The sequence below is a fragment of the Engystomops pustulosus genome, chromosome 3, assembly GCF_040894005.1.
Source record: "Engystomops pustulosus chromosome 3, aEngPut4.maternal, whole genome shotgun sequence".
NCBI classification, from domain to species: domain Eukaryota; kingdom Metazoa; phylum Chordata; class Amphibia; order Anura; family Leptodactylidae; genus Engystomops; species Engystomops pustulosus.
In genome coordinates, this window is record NC_092413.1 from 156122321 (window position 1) to 156142511 (window position 20191).

At 40.6% G+C, this 20191-nt stretch overlaps 1 protein-coding gene across 2 annotated transcripts in view; it reads left to right on the forward strand.

Annotated features, from left to right (window-relative positions):
- Positions 1-2990: 2990 nt before the first annotated feature.
- The window catches only part of MCCC1 (methylcrotonyl-CoA carboxylase subunit 1), a 41309-nt gene continuing 24108 nt past the window's right edge, over positions 2991-20191 (forward strand). The window contains exons 1-10 of one of the 2 annotated variants that reach the window (XM_072142730.1): positions 2991-3270; positions 4371-4408; positions 9461-9600; positions 9734-9829; positions 13109-13230; positions 14278-14425; positions 16313-16434; positions 17248-17359; positions 17432-17513; positions 18441-18568. In XM_072142730.1, the coding sequence (XP_071998831.1) occupies positions 3200-3270; positions 4371-4408; positions 9461-9600; positions 9734-9829; positions 13109-13230; positions 14278-14425; positions 16313-16434; positions 17248-17359; positions 17432-17513; positions 18441-18568 (1059 nt within the window). In that variant the 5' untranslated portion in view covers positions 2991-3199. Of the gene's footprint in view, positions 3271-3452; positions 3478-4370; positions 4409-9460; positions 9601-9733; positions 9830-13108; positions 13231-14277; positions 14426-16312; positions 16435-17247; positions 17360-17431; positions 17514-18440; positions 18569-20191 lie in introns of those variants that run through there. The other variant, XM_072142731.1, reaches the window with a different exon arrangement.

Here is a 20191-nt window from a genome sequence, read left to right on the forward strand (position 1 = left end):
TAGACAGTTGGGAAGATTTATCAAAAGTCTCTGAAAGCAATACTATTGCAGTTGCTCATGGCAACCAATCGGAGCTCAGTTCTCATTTTTTCACAGCAGCTTATAAAATGAAAGCTGAGCTCTGATTGGTTGCCATGAACAGCTTTGCTTTTAGACCTTTCTGATAAATCTCCCCCTATGAGTGTTCCCTCAGAGCCAATGTTAGCTCCTGCTGACTTGGCGTGGAGGTGGCGTAAGCGGGTAAATAGTTGCAATTTCTCGCTGTGCACCTATTTCAGTGCTTGTATGCTTGTTTTCTGTCGAACAAGCTCTGATAAAATAATCCATTGAATGCAATCCTATAGAGACATATGTTGAAGGCTGCAGTTGAGGAGCCATTTTTTTCAATATACTGTATGTATTTTTCTCTTTAACTGGAATCAGACTAACCAAAGTTACCCCCTGTAAAACTTTAAACTACCACCCCCTACTGGTAGGGTATATGAGTGTTAAAACTCATCCAATAACATATACATAAAAAAGTCATGTGAAAATGAGCTGAAAATAGCTAAAGAGAAGCCGAGATAAGTCACACTGTCAGACTTGAAGGGAAGTTGAACTTAGATGCCCCTATGTTCAGTTTTGTAATACCTAGACACATCCATTTAGTGTCATATTTAAGATAAGAATCTCGTCTATCAAATCATAGATGCAGGATATACAGGCAGCTGAATACATTTGGAATACATAAAGATACAGATACAGTTCTGTAGATCACACAACCACAAACCTAATGCATCTTGAAAGACTTAATATGGTTCTAGGTAATATAAAGTCCAATATAACAGCATCTGAAGTGACTCCCCCTGCAGCCTCTCAGTGTGACTAGTCTCTGGATCTCTTTGGCTCTTTTCAGGTCATGTTCCTGTGACTTTGGATTTTTTTTTTTATAGGTCAACCGATGATATTTCGCAACATGGAGGTAATTCTAAAAACCATATTGCTTACCCTACCTGAGGGGACTGTTAGTTTAGTGGGGTGTAAGTTGGTAACAGGTTTCCCTTAACATTTACTGAACCAGATAGATAGATACCACTCCTGAAAATGCTTTAGAAAGTCATTACAATTAGGCAGTCTAGAGATATGTCAAATATACACTCACCGGCCACTTTATTAGGTACACCATGCTAGTAACGGGTTGGACACCCTTTTGCCTTCAGAACTGCCTCAATTCTTCGTGGCATAGATTCAACAAGGTGCTGGAAGCATTCCTCAGAGATTTTGGTCCATATTGACATGATGGCATCACACAGTTGCCGCAGATTTGTTGGCTGCACATCCATGATGCAAATCTCCCGTTCCACCACATCCAAAGATGCTCTATTGGATAGAGATCTGGTGACTGTGGAGGCCATTTGAGTAGAGTGAACTCATTGTCATGTTCAAGAAATCAGTCTGAGATGATTCCAGCTTTATGACATGGCGCATTATCCTGCTGAAAGTAGCCATCAGATGTTGGGTACATTGTGCTCATAAAGGGATGGACATGGTCAGCAACAATACTCAGGTAGGCTCTGGCATTGCAACGATGCCCAATTGGTACCAAGGGGCCCAAAGAGTGCCAATAAAATATTCCCCACACCATGACACCACCACCACCAGCCTGAACCGTTGATACAAGGCAGGATGGATCCATGCTTTCATGTTGTTGATGCCAAATTCTGACCCTACCATCCGAATGTCGCAGCAGAAATCGAGACTCATCAGACCAGGCAACGTTTTTCCAATCTTCTACTGTCCAATTTCGATGAGCTTGTGCAAATTGTAGCCTCAGTTTCCTGTTCTTAGCTGAAAGGAGTGGCACCCGGTGTGGTCTTCTGCTGCTGTAGCCCATCTGCCTCAAAGTTCGACGTACTGTGCGTTCAGAGATGCTCTTCTGCCTACCTTGGTTGTAACGGGTGGCGATTTGAGTCACTGTTGCCTTTCTATCAGCTCGAACCAGTCTGCCCATTCTCCTCTGACCTCTGGCATCAACAAGGCATTTCCGCCCACAGAACTGCCGCTCACTGGATGTTTTTTCTTTTTCGGACCATTCTCTGTAAACCCTAGAGATGGTTGTGCGTGAAAATCCCAGTAGATCAGCAGTTTCTGAAATACTCAGACCAGCCCTTCTGGCACCAACAACCATGCCACGTTCAAAGGCACTCAAATCACCTTTCTTCCCCATACTGATGCTCGGTTTGAACTGCAGGAGATTGTCTTGACCATGTCTACATGCCTAAATGCACTGAGTTGCCGCCATGTGATTGGCTAATTAGAAATTAAGTGTTAACGAGCAGTTGGACAGGGGTACCTAATAAAGTGGCCGGTGAGTGTATGTCTGAGTTAATATCGTGTATTGGTTGCGTTTTATTGTACCAACATTTTGGTGGATGTAGACCATGCATTCATTAGTAAGCAAGGGTCATGGAAACAAGGAAAATCAGCACATACTGCTTGACATATGGGGGCTCATTTACTAAGGGTCCGCAGAGCGCATTATCATCGGGTTTCCCGACAATTTACGTTTTGCCCTGAATTATTACATCGGGATTTTGGCGCACGCGATCAGCTTTTGGCGCATCGGCGACGGCTTGCACGCAACAGAGATGGGGGGGCGGGTGATGGGCTTCACACAGTACACACACACACATTGTTCTTCTGCTTCAGCCCAGGACCTAGCGGCTGCCATGGGATAGTTTTTAACAGATTTACCAGAAAGTGACTGCAGGTTTCTGTAGTGTCTGAACATATACTATGCTTATACTCCACAGCAATCTACTGCACGTCCAACTACATTACATCAGCATCATCCTATACACTGCATAGCATACCCCTCCTTACACAAACTACAGGACCTCCCTTCAGGTGAGTGACAAGGCCGGCCCGCCCACTACACGCCCCCTTATGTTCTTCTCCACCCCGCAATCACGTGATACGCTATCAGCCCGGTCACATGCCGTGTGACGTCATCAAGGTCCTGCAGAGGAGAGCACAGGCCGCCACTGATAGATAGTGAATAGAAATAAATAAAATACATATCAATATCAGTATTATTGATCAGGTTGATCCATCTGTCTGCCCCCCTCCCCCGCACGCCGCGCCCCCCCCCTCCCTCAGGTGTCAGCACGCGAAAGGGGGCGGGTCACAAGTGTCACCCGGTTGTCAGCGAGACGCTAACATGGCGGCCACCTTGGTGTTTCTTAGCAGAAGACGCTGCCCGGGGCTTCCAGCAGCCCTGCTACGCCTCCGGTGGGTTACTCCATGTCTGAATTATAGCGCCCACACATTAGAGGCCGTGATGGTAGCTGTGGATTAGGATCTATGTGTAGAATCCCTATAGGTGCCAGCACCCTGCCATGCTGTGCACTGCTCATATAGTACACGGAGGGAAAGCCGGAGGAAAAGCGGGTGATATTGCCAATAGCAACCAACCAGGTGTCTGATACATTGTCACAGGTCTGTTAAAAAACGAGAGCTGGAATCTGATTGGTTGTTTGGGACAACGCCTCCACCTTGTCTTTATACTGTACCACTGTGTGCTCCTTATATAAGGCTACATTACATACATGATAATAAGTATAACACCACATTACATTTATTATAATATTAATAATGGTTATGTTTAGTTTTTAACCTCAAAGGCTGGAAACACACAGGTCACATTTCACATTATACCTGTCAGAAGGTTTGAGCAGCCGGCGACTTATATCTTTAGCATTACCACCCTTGCAGTGCCAGAATGACCTGCTGTAAATCACAAAGTATGGATTCAACCTGTGGCCTTGTGGGGGTTTCTATTAACAGATCTTCCAAAACCGCTATAGACATTAAATTTTCCCTAAAATAATTTATTCTAAAATTTTCTTGAAAATTTGAGAGAATGCTGTTTGATTTGTGATCTTTCTAGCGTCGTAATAAAAGAAAAGGACACTTCTACAATCATGTCAACACAAAGCGGAGATATGGTAACTGTTAGTTAGTCTTACTGCCCAAATTAGTTACTATCAGTTTGAAATACAGAACATTTTGAAGTCTGAAAATGTGCTGCCGGCCCTAGGGGTTTTAGTTGTAATAGCATATAGTGACACTGTGTAGGTTGGCACTATATGCTTGAAAATCTACATGTAATTCCTATAAAAGGAGCATTCCCATTTTATAATGTCACTGGGATATACCATAACATTTTGACCAGTGGGCCATTGAGCTGTATTAGCTGTATGGACTGTCATGTCCCTATGAAGGAAGAAAGTGAAGTGCATTTCTATGTGCTACCTGTTACATGTCATACATAAAAATATCCTCACATTGTTCTGTATTCATACACTGACCTGTTGCTGTTTTTATCTTAGGACGTTTGGCCCTGTTCCCATTAGATATGCATCTGCAGGTAAGTTATTGTATTTTCTGAGCTCAGCATTTCTCTGTGTTATATCATCAGTGATTGTAGGATGTTATTATAATATAAACTTATATTTCTAATATTAGATTTGAGATATTGAAATATTTTATTGTGTATTAATGTCATATAAATAGTATTTCATGTGAGGCTGCGGTCATAACGCGACGCTAGCGCACAGGGGGAGGTCCTCGGCCCGAACGCACATGCGTTTCCAGAGAAACGCATGCGATCAGCTTATCAATTGCATGCGTTTCCCTGGAAACGCATGTGCGTTCGGACCGAGGACCTCCCCCTGTGCGCTAGCGTCGCGTTATGATGGACTCCTAGCAGTATGTTTGACCGCGGCCTGAAGCATTAGGAAATGACCTATCTGGGCCGTTTTCTGATCGTTAAAAACGCATCCGTTTTTTGAAAACGCATGTGGTTTTGTCTGTTTTTCCGAATTCGCGCAATTAACGGGCAAAAACGCATGCGTTTTAAAAAAATGAAATCTAAAACGGCCCAAAAACGGGCTAAAAACGTCATGTGTGTCACCACCCTAAGGGTGAAGACACACGTGGCGTTTTTAGGCCGTTTTTGGGCAGTTTTTAGTTAGTGCGTTTTCACATCATTAAAAACCGCATGCGTTTTTGACAGGTTTGACCAATTATCTTAATTCAAACTGGTCAAAAAAGCATGCGTTTTCAAAAAAGCATGCGTTTCTAAAAACGCCACGTGTGTCTTCACCCTTAGGGTGGTGACACACGTGACGTTTTTAGGCCGTTTTTAGTAGTGCGTTTTCAGATCGGAAAAAAACGCATGCATTAAAAAACGCATGCGATCTGAAAACGCAATAACTAAACGCAATAACTAAAAACGGCCGGTGTGTCACCACCTTTAGGCCGATGGCACACCTGCCGTTTTGAAGCCGTCCATTAAAAACCATATTCGTTGAAAAATGCAGGCGGTTTTTGAAATCGCATGCGTTTTTGACCACTTTTAATTAAGATAACTGGTAAAATCTGTCAAAAACCGATGCGTTTTCGAAGAAAGCATGCGTTTTTTAACGGACTGCTTCAAAATGGCCCAAAGACAGGTTCAAAATGCCATGTGTGGCGCCGGCCTTAAGGGGTGGTGTCACACGTGACGTTTTGAACCCGTTTTTAGTCTCTTTTTTTTTTTTTTTAAGCTGGAGTTTTCAGTCAATTATCTTAATTTAAAAACTGACAAAAACGCAAAACGCATGACTAAAACAGGTTCCAAATGCCACGTGTGACACCACCCTAAGGCTGGTGCCACACGTACCGTTTTGTCTGTCTTTGAAAACGCAAACGCAGATAAAGCCGCACCCACATCGCATCTGTGTTTCTATGGAAATACCTGCGATCGGGAATGAGCCGCCCGTGTTTTCCATTAAATTAACGCAAAACACCGGCGGCTCATTCCCGATCGCAAGCGTTTTCATAGAAACGCTAATGCGATCGGGCCGCGGGCCGCCCTGGTGGGTGCGGCTTTGTCTGCGTTTTCAAACGCAGACAAAGCGGTATGTGTGGCACCAGCCTCAGGGTGCGGTCACACGTCGCGTTTACTGCATGCGTTTAAAAACGCATTGCTACAGCTGAAGGGAGATTTGCCTAATTAAACAGCTGTTAACGCTTGCGTTTACAAAATGCAAGTGTTAATGCATGCGTTAACATTGCGGTTAACACATGCATTTGTTAACACATTGTTAACGCATGCGTTAACATCGCGGTTAACACATGCGTTTTTTAAACGCAATTGTTAGCAGATGTTTAATTGGGCAAATCTCCCTTCAGCTGTAGCGATGCGTTAACATTGCATTTACAAACATAAACGGTAATGTAATTAGCCAAATCACCTCTCATCAGCTGTAGTATATGCGTTTCAAACGCAATGAAAATGCGACCAAAACGCAACGTGTGAACGCGCCCTTAGGGTGAAGACACACGTGGCGTTTTTAGCCCGTTTTTGGGCCGTTTTTTGACAGCCCGTGGTTTTTTTGAAAACACATGCGCTTTTGACAGGTTTGACCAATTATCTTAATTCAAACTGGTCAAAAACGCATGCGTGTTTTTCCAATCTGAAAACGCTTTACTAAAAACGGCCTAAAAACGCCACGTGTGTCTTCACCCTAAGGCTGTGGGTGCAGTCACATGTCACGTGTAACACATGCGTTTAAAAACGCATTGCAAAAGCTGAAGAGAGATTTGCCTAGTTAACCCCTAGGCGCACCAGGACGTTATAGTACGTCCCCGGTGCTACATGCTTAGCGCACTGGGGCGTGCTATAACGTCCTGCTTCTGGCACCGGCTCTCGAACGGAGCCGGCACCAGAAGCAGCGACTGTCAGCTAACACCCACGGTCGGAGCCGACTCCAATCGTGGGTGTTAACGCCTTACACGTCGCGGTCAAGCATGACCGCGGCATGTAAGGGTGTTTGCGCTATGGATCGGATCCCCCACGCTGCTTACCGGGGGATCCGATCCACTTCTGGGCAGCTCCGAGCACTGCCATGTGCCCCGGAGCTGCCCGCTCTCCCTGGCAGTCAGATCCCTTCCGAGTCTGACTGTAAAGTGTCTGAGCATGCCAGACAGATTACACTGCTCTACAATAAAATAGTATTGTAGAGCAGTGTATTGAACTTGAACCAGCGATCAGAGCATTGCTGGTTCAAGTTCAAGTATGGAAAGTTAAAAAAAAAAGTGAAAAACACTGAACACTACACATTAGAATAAATAAAAAATAAATACATTAAAGTATAAACCCCTAAAATGTCACTTTCCCATAAAAACACTTAATAAAGTATAAAAAACACAAAAAAAACCTGCATATTTGGTATTGCCGCGTCCGTAACAATCTGTATAATAAAACAGAATCGTTACTGGACCCGCACGATAAACGCCGGAGGGAAAAAAACGCAAAAACGTTCAGAAAAAAGATCATTTATAATTAATACCCCATTAAAATGCTATAAAAAGTGATTTAAAAAATGTTATGCACTCTAAAATAAGCCCACTCAAAAGAGCAACTCTTCTGACAAAAAATAAGCCCTTAACCAGATTTGTCAGCCGAAAAATAAAAAAGTTATGCATATGAAAAGATGGTGATGCTAAAATGAACAAGATTTTCTTCAAATTAGCTTTTATTCAGTACAATTGAATAAAATACACAAACCCCCACATATTTGGTATCCCTGCGTCCGTAACAATCTGCATAATAAAACAGAATCATTATTAGAACCGTAAAGTGAACCCGTAAAAAAAAAAAACCCAAAAAGCTCCAAAAAAGATAATTTTCAATTAATACCCTATAAAAAATGCTCTAAAAAGTGATTTAAAAAATGTTATGCACTCTAAAATAAGACCACTAAAAAGAACAATCCTTCTTGCAAAAAATAAGCCCTTAAACAGATTAAACAGATTTTTGAGGCGAAATATGAAAAAGTTATGCATATGAAACACGGTGATGCTAAAATTAACAACATTTTTGCCAAATTACTTTTTATTCAGGAAAAATGGGAAAAAATAAAAAATCTATATAAATGAGGTCTTTTTCGTAATCGTGGCGACCCATAGAATAAAAATAATTTTATGGTACGGTTAACAACCAAAAAAAAAAACATAAAAATTTTCCTAAAAATTGATGATTTTCATTTCCTCCACCAACAAAGAGTTAATAAAATCTCACCAATTAGCTATAGATACCCCAAAATTATGCACCAGAAAAGTACATCTCATGTGTCAAAAGAAATAAGCCCCTATAGGTCCACAATAAAAAAAAAAAAAAAAAAAAGAAAAGAATTATAGCCTGTACAATGTGACACTGCAGATCTGCTTTGCATGGCGCCTCCTTCTCTTCTATGCCCGGCCATGCGCCCATACACACAGGTTACCACCACATATGGGGTATCGGTGTACTCGGGAGGAATTGGGTATCAAACTTTGTGGAGCCTTTTTTTCATTAAATCCATTGTAAATGTTTAATTTTCCACCCAAAATGAGTGTATTGTGAAAAAATATTACAATTTGCAGACTGCACCTCCATTTTGTTTTAACCCCTATAAAACACCTAAAGGGTTAACAAACTTCTTAAAAGTGGTTTTTCATACATTGAGGGGTGTAGTTTCCACAATGGGGTAATTTACGAGTCTAGCTATTATTTAGGCCTCTCTGTGTCAATTAGAAGTTGAGCAGGTCCATCTAAATACGGGTTTTGGTGATTTTACAAAAAATGTGAAAAATGAACCCTAAATTCTGAGCCTCATAAAATTCTAGTAAAATATGTGGAATCTTAAAAAACCATCCAAACATAAAGCAGACATTTGGGAAATGTAAGTTATGAATTTATTTTTATTTTATCTGCATCAAAAGTAGAGAATTTAGAACATTGAAAATAAAGAATTTTTCCAAATTTTTGCCAAATTTTGTTTTTTTTTAATAACTAAACGCAAAAGATTTCATCCAAAAAGCAGCCATTAACGCTTTGTTAACACATGTGTTAACAAATGCATGCGTTTATGTGGTGTTAACACGTGTTAATATGCACATTTAGGAAAATACCCCTTTTAAACATGCATTTGTTAACATGCGCGTTAACAATACGTTAAAGGTTGTATTTTGTAAATGCAAGTGTTTAACAGCTGTTTAATTAGGCAAATTTCTCTTCAGCTGTTGCAAGGCGTATTTAAACGCATGCGTGAAACGCGACGCGTGACTGCACCCTCAGTTCACATGTGGCATTTGAATAAAATTTTGAAATGCAAATCAGATGGAATGGGGAGGAGTTACTCAGATTGTCATTTCCGTTCTAGTTGCTCAGGGTGCATTCACCGTTTTTCAGATTTTTGTTTTGAAACCTAACGCAGGTGTGGATTATAATGGGTGAGGAGATCTCATGAAGATGTGCTGCTCCTCCTCCTCCCATCCTCTGCTCTGTGTGCAGCCCGTGGATGACGTCGTCATACGTGTGAAACAGCCCTTATACAACTGAGAAGACTATTACTTTTCATGGACGCCAAATGTGTCTTTTTTTGTTACATAGGAAGAAGTAAGATTGAGAAGGTGCTGATTGCGAACAGAGGAGAGATTGCTTGTAGGGTTATGCGGACCGCCAAGAAGATGGGTGTACAATCTGTGGCTGTTTACAGTGAAGCGGACAGGAACTCTATGCATGTCTCATTGGTATGGGATTCCTCTTGTCACTCTACACTACCATGCACCATGTTCTCTGGAGGAGCAAATAGTTCATTATATGTGTATGGAACATGCAGTATGATGTATCCTGCTTTAACTCCCTTTTTTTGTGAAATTTCAGGCAGATGAAGCATATCTTATTGGACCAGCTGCATCTCAACAAAGTTATCTTCGTGGGGACAAAATACTACAAGTAGCTAAAGAATCAGGTGCCCAGGTAATATGGTGCTTTGTAGTTGTGTTTTTTGTGAGATTTTCACCTATAATTGCGTCATGGAAAACGCATTCTATACATACCCTTATCCATCTGATATCAATCACCTATTCTACTGATATAAAATAGTCCCTGAAATTCTCTGGACTATCAGACTAATACCCAACCTCCAAAGCTTCAAATGTGCTCTTAAAATCCATCTCTTTAGGCAGACCTATCACACAACCTATCAAATTGGAATACAATGTAAAAGAGAAAGCAGCACTATAACCTGTTTATCTGGGTAACCTAAAAGTAAAGAGGTCATGCTTCTGCTACTGTCTGTGTGTCACGCAGACTATCAGAGCAGAAATGGTATAAAAAGGTATAGAGCGGAGCATATAACTCTATTAGAGTTCTAAAGCTTGGGATGCAAAGAAAATAGTTCATACTTATGATCAGCAATCTTTGTTGAAAAATTATGGCAGTTCCAGCTTTAACCCCTTACCGATGTGTGACGTACTATTACTTCACACGTCGACTCCCACTTTATGGAGAGGGATCACTGGCCGAGCCCTCTCCGTACAAGGTGGGTGTTTGCTGCATATTGTAGGCCTGGATTGCAAATAGTATTGTATGTTGATATTTAATAATAGATTATATATAATATATACACACACACATATATATATATACACACACACACACAGCCATTATTTAAGTTGTACATTATATGGTGTTATTGCACTTGACTTATATTGTATATAGAATTTATCTAACATGTTTGATGATATCTGGAAAATAACATAATAAAATAATAATGTACAATATAAAATACAATAAAAAAAAAAAAAACTATGTAACGTGAAATCAAATAATGAAATGAGGAAAAGAAGAGATAACAGTGAATATGAAATGGAAGCATTGGCATCTGGGAAAGGTAGCCTGACACCTGTCATAGTGAACATAGATTGCCATTCACTGTGATTGTTTAATATCGAATACTTGACAATGGTGTAATGATAAAAGTGTATGTAGTGTACGAGGGCGGTTCAATAAGTACCCGTTTTAGAAATGAAGACACCATTTAAGATGCACTTCTCCCAATGTTCCTGCCATTTTATTAACCCCTCGAACAAATAGGATTTGTCGAACTCTCCAAAATACGCTTCTCTGTCTTGGCGATGACTTCCTCGTTTGAGCTAAAAAATTTTCCGGCGAGCCATTTCTTCATGTTAGGGAACAAGAAGAAGTCGCAGGCAGCCAGATTGGGTGAATACGAATTGTTGAATAACTAAACCCATCAATAAAAAGAATGAAAGTGACATATGAATAGCATTATAAAATAATTTTAAACTTTATTCAAGTAATAATATCAATTGTTTAAAAATATGGCAAACAGATAGAGGAGTGACAAACAGACAAAGAGGTAATTACAAAGGCCCGGGTGTAACCATAGTAAAGCTATATGTAAACATTCCTGCACAAAACTTAAAGTGCTTAGTAGGTGGGACCAGGGTCAGTCATCGGGCGAGTTGGACAAATTCAGGCATCACATCTAAGTATAAGATACACTGGCCTATTGCAACTATGCCCAGCATAAAGTACCTAAAGTATAAACAAAGGTGACAGGAAAGGTAAGTGGAAGCATACAAACCACAGACCAAAAAGAAGAAACACAGCCCCGACACGTGTTTCGCCACAGAATGGCTTCTTCTGGGGGAGCTATCGTGTTGAAACAGCTCCTTCTTTTTCGCCAAATGCGGCCGTGTCTCCTTCAATTTTTTTGTCGAAGCGGTCCAATAACTCACTGTAGTATTGTCCAGTGATCGTTCTTCCTTTTTCTAAAAAATCCATGAGGATGACGCCATTCGCATCCCAAAAAAACGTCGCCATGATCTTTCTGGCCGATGGGACCGTCTTCACCTTCTTTGGAGCAGAATTCCTGGGAGAAATCCATTGTTTTGATTGTTGTTTAGTTTCTGGTGTGTAATGATGAATCCCTGTTTCATCAACCGTGACAACTCGACACAAAAATTCCTTCGGATATCGCTTAAATTGCTCCAAACACTGCTTCGAAGCCGCATCCACTTGTTGTCCATCATGAGCAATCGCAGCACCCATCGGGCCAGCAACTTATGTAAAATATTAATTGCCGTTCCGGTCGACACGCCTACGGCCTCTGCTACTTCGCGCACTTTCGTTTGTCGATCAGCCAGTTTCATGTTGTGGACTTTTTGAATGATTTCCTCGGTAACCACATCTGCCGGGTGTCCTGGTCGCTTCCTGGTCCTGGTCGCTTCTCATCAAAAACTGATCTTTGCCTACATTTAAATTTGTCTAACAGTGGTCATAGATGGAGAAGTGTCCCCCATAAACAGCATCCAACTGCTTTTATCTCCCCACATTTTTTCCCATCCCAAAAACAGAAAGCGAATTACTGAATGATACTGCTCTTTTTCCATCTTAGCGAAAATCCCAAAATACGTCTTTCTCAAATGGCTGCCAAATCCAAACTAATCTTTCAATCAGTCTACAATTTGTTGATAAATGGTAGTTCACGATGATAACCCCAACTTCATTCAGGAACGCCCTCTGTTGTCAAACACGGGTACTTATTGAACCGCCCTCGTTTATGATATAGTTTAAAAAAAGCCAAAGACTTCCAGTTCTGCATTTAGTCCTCTTGGTATCGTGGTGTTAAACTCTTGAATCACACTCGCTAACTGCATGAAATTTCAATCTCTTTACTAACCCATCCTTGGTCCTCCTCCCGTCTGTTATCCGGAAAACACCAGATACTGATCTCCAGGCTTCTCTGTAGTCCCATTGATCTTGGACTTTGTATATAAGATGGCGACTGATGCCTGGCTCAAGCAGCAGAATTTTTATGTATTAAATTATTTTATTCTGTTCCTTTATAAAGAATGTCTGGCCGATTATACAATGGTAATACCTCTTGTGTCACCCCCTTCATCCTCATAGACTGTGTAAACGCTCGCGAGCAGGGTCCTCACTCCTATTGGATCACATGACTGTTTGTACTCTGAAATATAATATATTTGTATATGTCCCCTTTCATTTGTAAAGTGCTGCAGAATATGATGGAGCTATATAAATAAAGATTATCATTGTCAGTAATGAACTACTGGAGGCTCATTTGATTATCATTCTGCTGCAATCGAAATCAAAAATGTATTTTGATTGCTGTGGCCAAACCACAAGCAATTCAAGCAAAATAAACATTCCTGTTAATATATTACTTTATTAACTTCATTATTCTTATCTTTTGTTTTTTAATAGGCTGTTCATCCAGGTTATGGTTTCTTGTCAGAAAATACAGAATTTGCAGAACTATGTAAGAAGGAGAATATAATATTTATAGGACCTCCATCTTCTGCCATTCGAGACATGGGGATTAAGAGGTAATATTTAGCATCTGTGCCTCTGGGCCCACACCAGATTTAGGCTTCCAAAAAAGGAAAAATATATTTTACACCAATTAAAATACCCCTGTTGGTCGCACTGAAGCACAGTACACACAGCTCTGCTTCAACCATACATTTACACACGCAGCTCTGCTTCAACCATACATTTACACACGCAGCTCTGCTTCAGCCATACATTTACAGACACCGCTCTGTTTTAGCCATACATTTACAGACACAGCTCTGCTTCAGCCATACATTTACACACACAGCTCTCCTTCAACCATACATTTACACACACAGCTCTCCTTCAGCCATACATTTACACATGCAGATCAGCTTTACACACACAAACAGAAATAGCAACACACTCATCACTGCTACATACACTGTGCAGTGCTATACACAGTGGGCACTGCAACATACAGATATACACACACACAGCTCTACTACACCCACAGCTCTACTATACACACATAAGGAACACTCTGGGAACTACTTTACACATAAATACACACACGGCTATGCTATACACACATAAGGTACACACTGGGAAGTACTACACACACAGCCCTACTATACAGACAAAAGGAACACACAGGGACCTACTCTACACATGAATACACACACAGAACCCACCCCTCCTTCCCATTTTCTTCTTCTTACCTTGTCCCAGCGCAGCATATCCCCATTTTTTGCAGTATCAGGACCTGTGGTGATGTAGGAATCATGTGATCAGTCACAATTCTGACAGGTCCTGTAGGCAGTGCATAGCCATGGCCAAGACCCTGGAGAGAGGGGAGAGCAGTGCAGAGGCTCTCCTCTCTGGGAGAACGGGTGCAGCTCTATATCAAGGCATCACCCGATCTCCATTACATTGGTCAGGAGGGTCTGGCAGTGCTGGATCCTCCTGACCTTCGATCTATAAGAGGCATACACTTTTTTTGCAAGATTTTTTCTTGCTAAAAAGTGCGTCTTATAGTCCAAAATATACGGTACTTTTGACACAAGAGAGAAATTAAGAATAACCATTATATTTTTCAGCACTTCAAAGTCTATCATGTCTGCTGCTGGTGTTCCGATCATAGAAGGGTATCATGGGGAAGATCAGTCTGACCAGCACCTTAAAGAACAAGCTAGGAAGATAGGCTACCCTGTAATGATCAAAGCTGTTCGTGGAGGTGGTGGAAAGGTAACTTATTTTCTAGTTTCTGCATAAGCATAATCTAACCTTTAACCCCTTAACGCTCTGCGCCGTAGCTCTACGGCGCAGAGGTATAAGGGATGTATGAAGAGGGCTCACGGGCTGAGTCCTCTTCATACAGAGGTGGGGGTTTTTGCATTTTGCACAAAACCCCCACCGCTAATAACCGCGGTCGGTGCTTGCACCGATCGCGGCTATTAACCCTCTAAACGCCGCCCGCAAAGCCGCCCGCATCTTTTTTTCGATCGCCACGCCCCCGAACGTCATCGGGGGGCGGCGATCGGTTACCATGGTAGCCTCGGGTCTTCTTTTGACACGAGGCTACATGGTTTATGCAGGTTCGTTACAATGAGCCAGTGGCTCATTGTAATGTATGACCTGCAAAAACGCCATATATTGCAATACTGTAGTATTGCAGTATATGGTAGGAGCGATCTGACCATCTAGGGTTAATGTACCCTAGATGGTCTAAAAAATAGTGAAAAAAAAAAGAAAAAAAAAAGTTTAAAAAATAAAAAAAATTAATAAAATATTAAAAGTTCAAATCACCCCCCTTTCCCTAGAACGGATATAAAACATAACAAACAGTAAAAATCACAGACATATTAGGTATCGCCGCGTCCCAAAATGCCCGATATATCAAAATATAAAAACGGTTACGGCCGGCGGAGACCTCCGAGGCGGGAAATGGCGCCCAAATGTCCGAAATGCGACTTTTACACCTTTTTACATAACATAAAAAATGATCAAAATGTCGCACAGACCTCAAAATGGTAGCAATGAAAACGTTGCCTCATTTCGCAAAAAATGACCCCTCACACATTTCCGTGCGCCAAAGTATGAAAAAGTTATTAGCGTCAGAAGATGGCAAAAATTTTTTTTTCTTTTTTGTACACATTCGTTTAATTTTTGAAAATGTATTAAAACACAATAAAACCTATATAAATTTGGTATCACCGCGATCGCACCGAACCAAAGAATAAAGTAGGCGTGTTATTTGGAGCGAAGAGTGAAAGTCGTAAAAACTGAGCCCACAAGAACGTGACGCACGTGCGTTTTTTTTTCAATTTTTCCACATTTGGAATTTTTTTTCAGCTTCGCAGTACACGGCATGTTAAAATAAATAACATTACGGGAAAGTAAAATTTGTTACGCACAAAATAAGCCCTCACACAGGTCTGTACACGTAAAAATGAAAAAGTTATGGATTTTTGAAGTTGGAGAGCGAGAAATTAGCCGAAAAACCCTCCGTCCTTAAGGGGTTAAAGGAGTTTTCATATTGGAAATATTTTAATGTATTGTGATATATATGACACAAAAACACAGTATAAATATAAGAAAATATTTGACGGATATGTTACAAACTTTGGGAAATGTTTTATGTAATCTTTCCCACATGAGTCAGGCTTAAAGTAACCATCATACATTGCTGGAGGTTCTTCCCACTCTGCACCTTACATATAGATCACATTGCCTCAGTGCCAGACCTGATGTTGGCTGTAACTAAAAAGTTTGATATAACAAACATTTCACGGGCCAATGTTTGTAATTTTAATTTGTTTTCTAGATCTCTGCTTACTGACATTCTATAGAAATCTTTTATATTTACTTCCTGTTTATACAAATCTGTCCCTGGTCATGTGATGGAACACAGGTGCACAGGGCTGTGTGCACCTACATGACCCTGGATCAGACTTTAAACACAGTAATTGCATGGAAACTTTCTATAGAATGACAGCAATAAAACTGAGGACTGATCTATAAATTATAACAATATCAATTAATGACTGAAAGAGGACAACTCTTTAACTATTATTCATGGTACAACCTCTAATCGATCCTTAATTTAAAATTGTACTGTATCAATAAATTTAGGGTATGAGGATCGCAAGGTCAGAGGCAGAATTTGTGGAACAATTAGAGTCGGCTCGAAGAGAAGCAAGAAAATCATTTAACGATGATGTCATGTTAATTGAAAAATTTGTGGACAATCCAAGGTAACAACATTGCCTTCTGAAACTATTCCCCTTAAACCGTTACTAAGCCCACTATAACAAATGTATATGCTTCTGACTACTAAAGCCGAAAGAGCACATTGGATGAGACTTTGAAAATAATCTGTTCTTAACATGCATTAAATGGTTAAAGTTATCTTGTTGTTTTATGGCTTTGGGCGTGTGACTTAATATTGCACCATAAAATGCAATACATCGCTGTAAGTTTACATCTCTGAAACATATCTTTTAGGATTATGTTACATTGACTTTCTTAAAAGAAACCTGTCATCAGAATTCGGCTTAATACTTTACTACAAGTATATCGTCAAGCTGCTGAGCAGTTTTTTGATTGTTTCTTTCATGGCCTGGAGTGGTGGCATCATCCAGAAAATTAACTTTGAAGAGATGTAAATTGGTTTTATGAAGTCATGGAGGTGGAGAGTTTGAAACTGAAGTCAAGCTTTCCTTGCCTTAGAAAGCACTTTTCACTGTGCTGATGATCCTACGTCCAGGGTCATCATTGACCAGATCTCCTGAAGTCCAAGGTGTCCAGAGGCAGGGAGAGCATGACTTCAGTGTTAAAGACTCCACCTCCCTGACTTTATACAACCAATTATCATCTCACTTCAAAGTTTATTTTCTGCATGATGCCACTAAGCTGGGCCATGAAAGAAACATGCTGTTCAACTGCTTGACAACATACTGACAGGTTCCCTTTAATACAACAAAATGGCATAATGGCTAAGTAAATGTAACACATAAAACAAAGACTAATGACACTTGAAAACCTTACATTTTTTCCTTTTGTGACAGGCATGTAGAAGTGCAAGTGTTTGGGGACCAACATGGAAATGCAGTCTATTTATTTGAGCGCGACTGCAGTGTACAAAGAAGACACCAAAAAATCATTGAAGAGGCACCTGGGGTAAGGGGTCGCTGTTAATTTTTTTGAATAGTTGCCTTAGTTTATATATTATTTAAACATCAATCTTTCCAGCCGGGAATTAGTCCAGAGGTGAGGAGAAAACTTGGAGAAGCCGCTGTGAGAGCCGCTAAAGCCGTTCACTATGTGGGAGCAGGTATGTTTCAATGTATGCGGTGGTTTGTAGTTTTTAACATAAATAATTCTATATCTGTAGTGTATGAACACCAATTCAATAATAGATTGCACATTGGGTCCTGTTTTGCCATCGACATCACATGGGGGGGCTGTTCCTAGGGTTTATAGCTTCGGCGTGCACCACGCTCGGGTTCACCACTGCTATCAATGCGGGAGCCCTGTGTGCTATGTAAAATGAATTGTTAGACAGTGTGATCTGCTATAATGAACGAGGTAGTCCCTCTGTCCTATGAAATATATCTGCCCCTGATGATGAATGTTTTATTCAGAAACGCTCCAGGCTAGTAATATGACGGTTTAGCTAACCAGAAGAGAGGCCGGCCTGGCAATACAAATAGCAATCCATGCTCTCAGCTATCCAAAATCATGTTTTGCTTTAAATCCCCTTTTAAAAGATGTGTTCATCCCCTGCATGAGGCATCGCAACTGGACAAGTGCCGTGACATGGTTGAAAAAGCTTTAAGGTTTTCACAGTCACTTTGATGCACTATGTGGTGTTTAATAAATAGATATTTTATTGAAGCTAAACAAAGTGTTATGTTTTGTGAATTGACATCTGTAGTCATCAAGGTTTCTATATAATTTTACTGAATTCTTTACTTTAGGCTGAGTTGCCTACCAGACACTGTACACTGATATTTCTTATTCCAGACCTCTTATGATTTTAGTGCAGTTATGTTTCAAATTCAAAATGAGACCAACTACTACTCAGTCCAGTTTTAATAGCCCTCTTTTTTTGGTAATAAAGAGAACAATTACAGGAAAATGTGCGCAGCAGTGACCGGGGGATGAAGTATAGAATAACTATAAATGGCATCTAGACACCCTACATGTCTACTGCCATCCCAGCATTTCTATGACATGTGCCTTTACACCCTGTTTTTAGGAACTGTGGAATTTATTATGGATTCAGAGCACAATTTTTATTTCATGGAGATGAACACTCGCCTGCAAGTGGAGCACCCGGTCACGGAGATGATCACTGGTACTGACCTTGTAGAGTGGCAACTGCGGGTGAGGCATATATGGTTTCTAATAGAGGGAAATGGGTGTACAATCCCTGAGTGTAGGGGTATTTTGTATTGAGGGAGAGATTAGAGGTAGTAAATGTCACTTTCTACTTTTGATACTCGCCTAATAGAACAGCTACTTAGCTAGAGGATGGAGCGCCGAGTTTCACTGTTCTCGGCTTCCGCCGCTAGTACTACCCGAGACTGTGCTCAGGCAGCGTTTGTTGGAGATGAACGCTGCTTTAGTGAGACTGGCAGTCATATCCAATTTACTCCGAGCAGAGTTTTAGTGTTCGGGTACACTGCATTAGGGATGCGTTTCCTTTTAGTAACATAAAAAAGAAATAAAAGACCCATGGAAAAGCATTAACCCAAGCATGGTTACTATCTCTGCCCTCAAAGGGATCCTGTAATCAGAAATTGGCTGAGCAGCTTCTTTCATGGAACAGTTTATTTCCATCTATCCCCCCCGTGATAGATATCATGTGCCAGACTTCATAAGATCTGGATAATGGTGTCCCTGGATGCAGGACCATCATTTACAGTGGGCATTTTGAGGCAGGGAGAGCTTGACTTCAGTGTTAAACTCTCCACCTCCTTGACTTCATAAAACAAATTTTACAAAGAAGAAAAAAGAAAAGTTCTTCAGCTCACCTATAGATTCAATGTAGATGGCGATTCGTGGCTGCACGGACACCTGGGTTGGGGAGCCAGTAAATAGCAGCAACAGAAAAGAGTGTAGTCCAGCTTCCAACGAAAGGCGTTAAAAGTCCACTTTATTTAGAAAAAATAACATGATAAAAACATCATAGGACGTCCATGAATCGTAACTTAAGGGCGTTTTTCGCCCGAAACGCGTCAGTTTCTTTTTCATGGACGTCCTATGATGTTTTTATCATGTTATTTTTTCTAAATAAAGTGGACTTTTAACGCATAATTTTGCCTTTCGTTGGAAGCTGGACTACACTCTTTTCTGTTAAAACAAATTTACACCTCACTTGAAAGTTGATTTTCTGGATGATGCCACCACACCAGGCCATGAAAAAAAAACATGATCTAGAAGCTGCGCAGCTGCTTGATAACATATTGCTAGTGGTTTATGTGGCCAATTTCTGATGATGGGTTCACTTTTAATTCTATACCAGTATAATTTAGTGAAAACTTTGGTGAGATTGGACGGGTACATAGTCTTAAAGCAGCAGGGTAAGTTGTAGAAATATTTTTTTACACACAGAAGGACTAAATAAAAGGAACAAAGAGCCTAAACAAATGAAGTTATATCAGTGGAGGTCCTAACTATAGGGGATGACCGACACATACTGTATTAATATCTAACTCTAAAAATAAAGAGCGCACACAGTTTGGGATATATCCAACTTTTTAATGCAAATTGCACAGGTGCTAAGTGCATCAACTTTGGATAAAAAAAAAACTTAATTTTATTTTAAAATATTTCTCAAATAAAAATGAAGTTTTAATAATACACTCACACCTATGTCCGAATCTCACCCCTTTCCCGTTATGATTTAGTAGTAGGTGCATGCAGTGTTGTGGGTGTATAGACCAGTTTACAGTATTGAAACCCATTATCTTTTTACAACTTGTCACGAGAAGAACAAAGTTAATG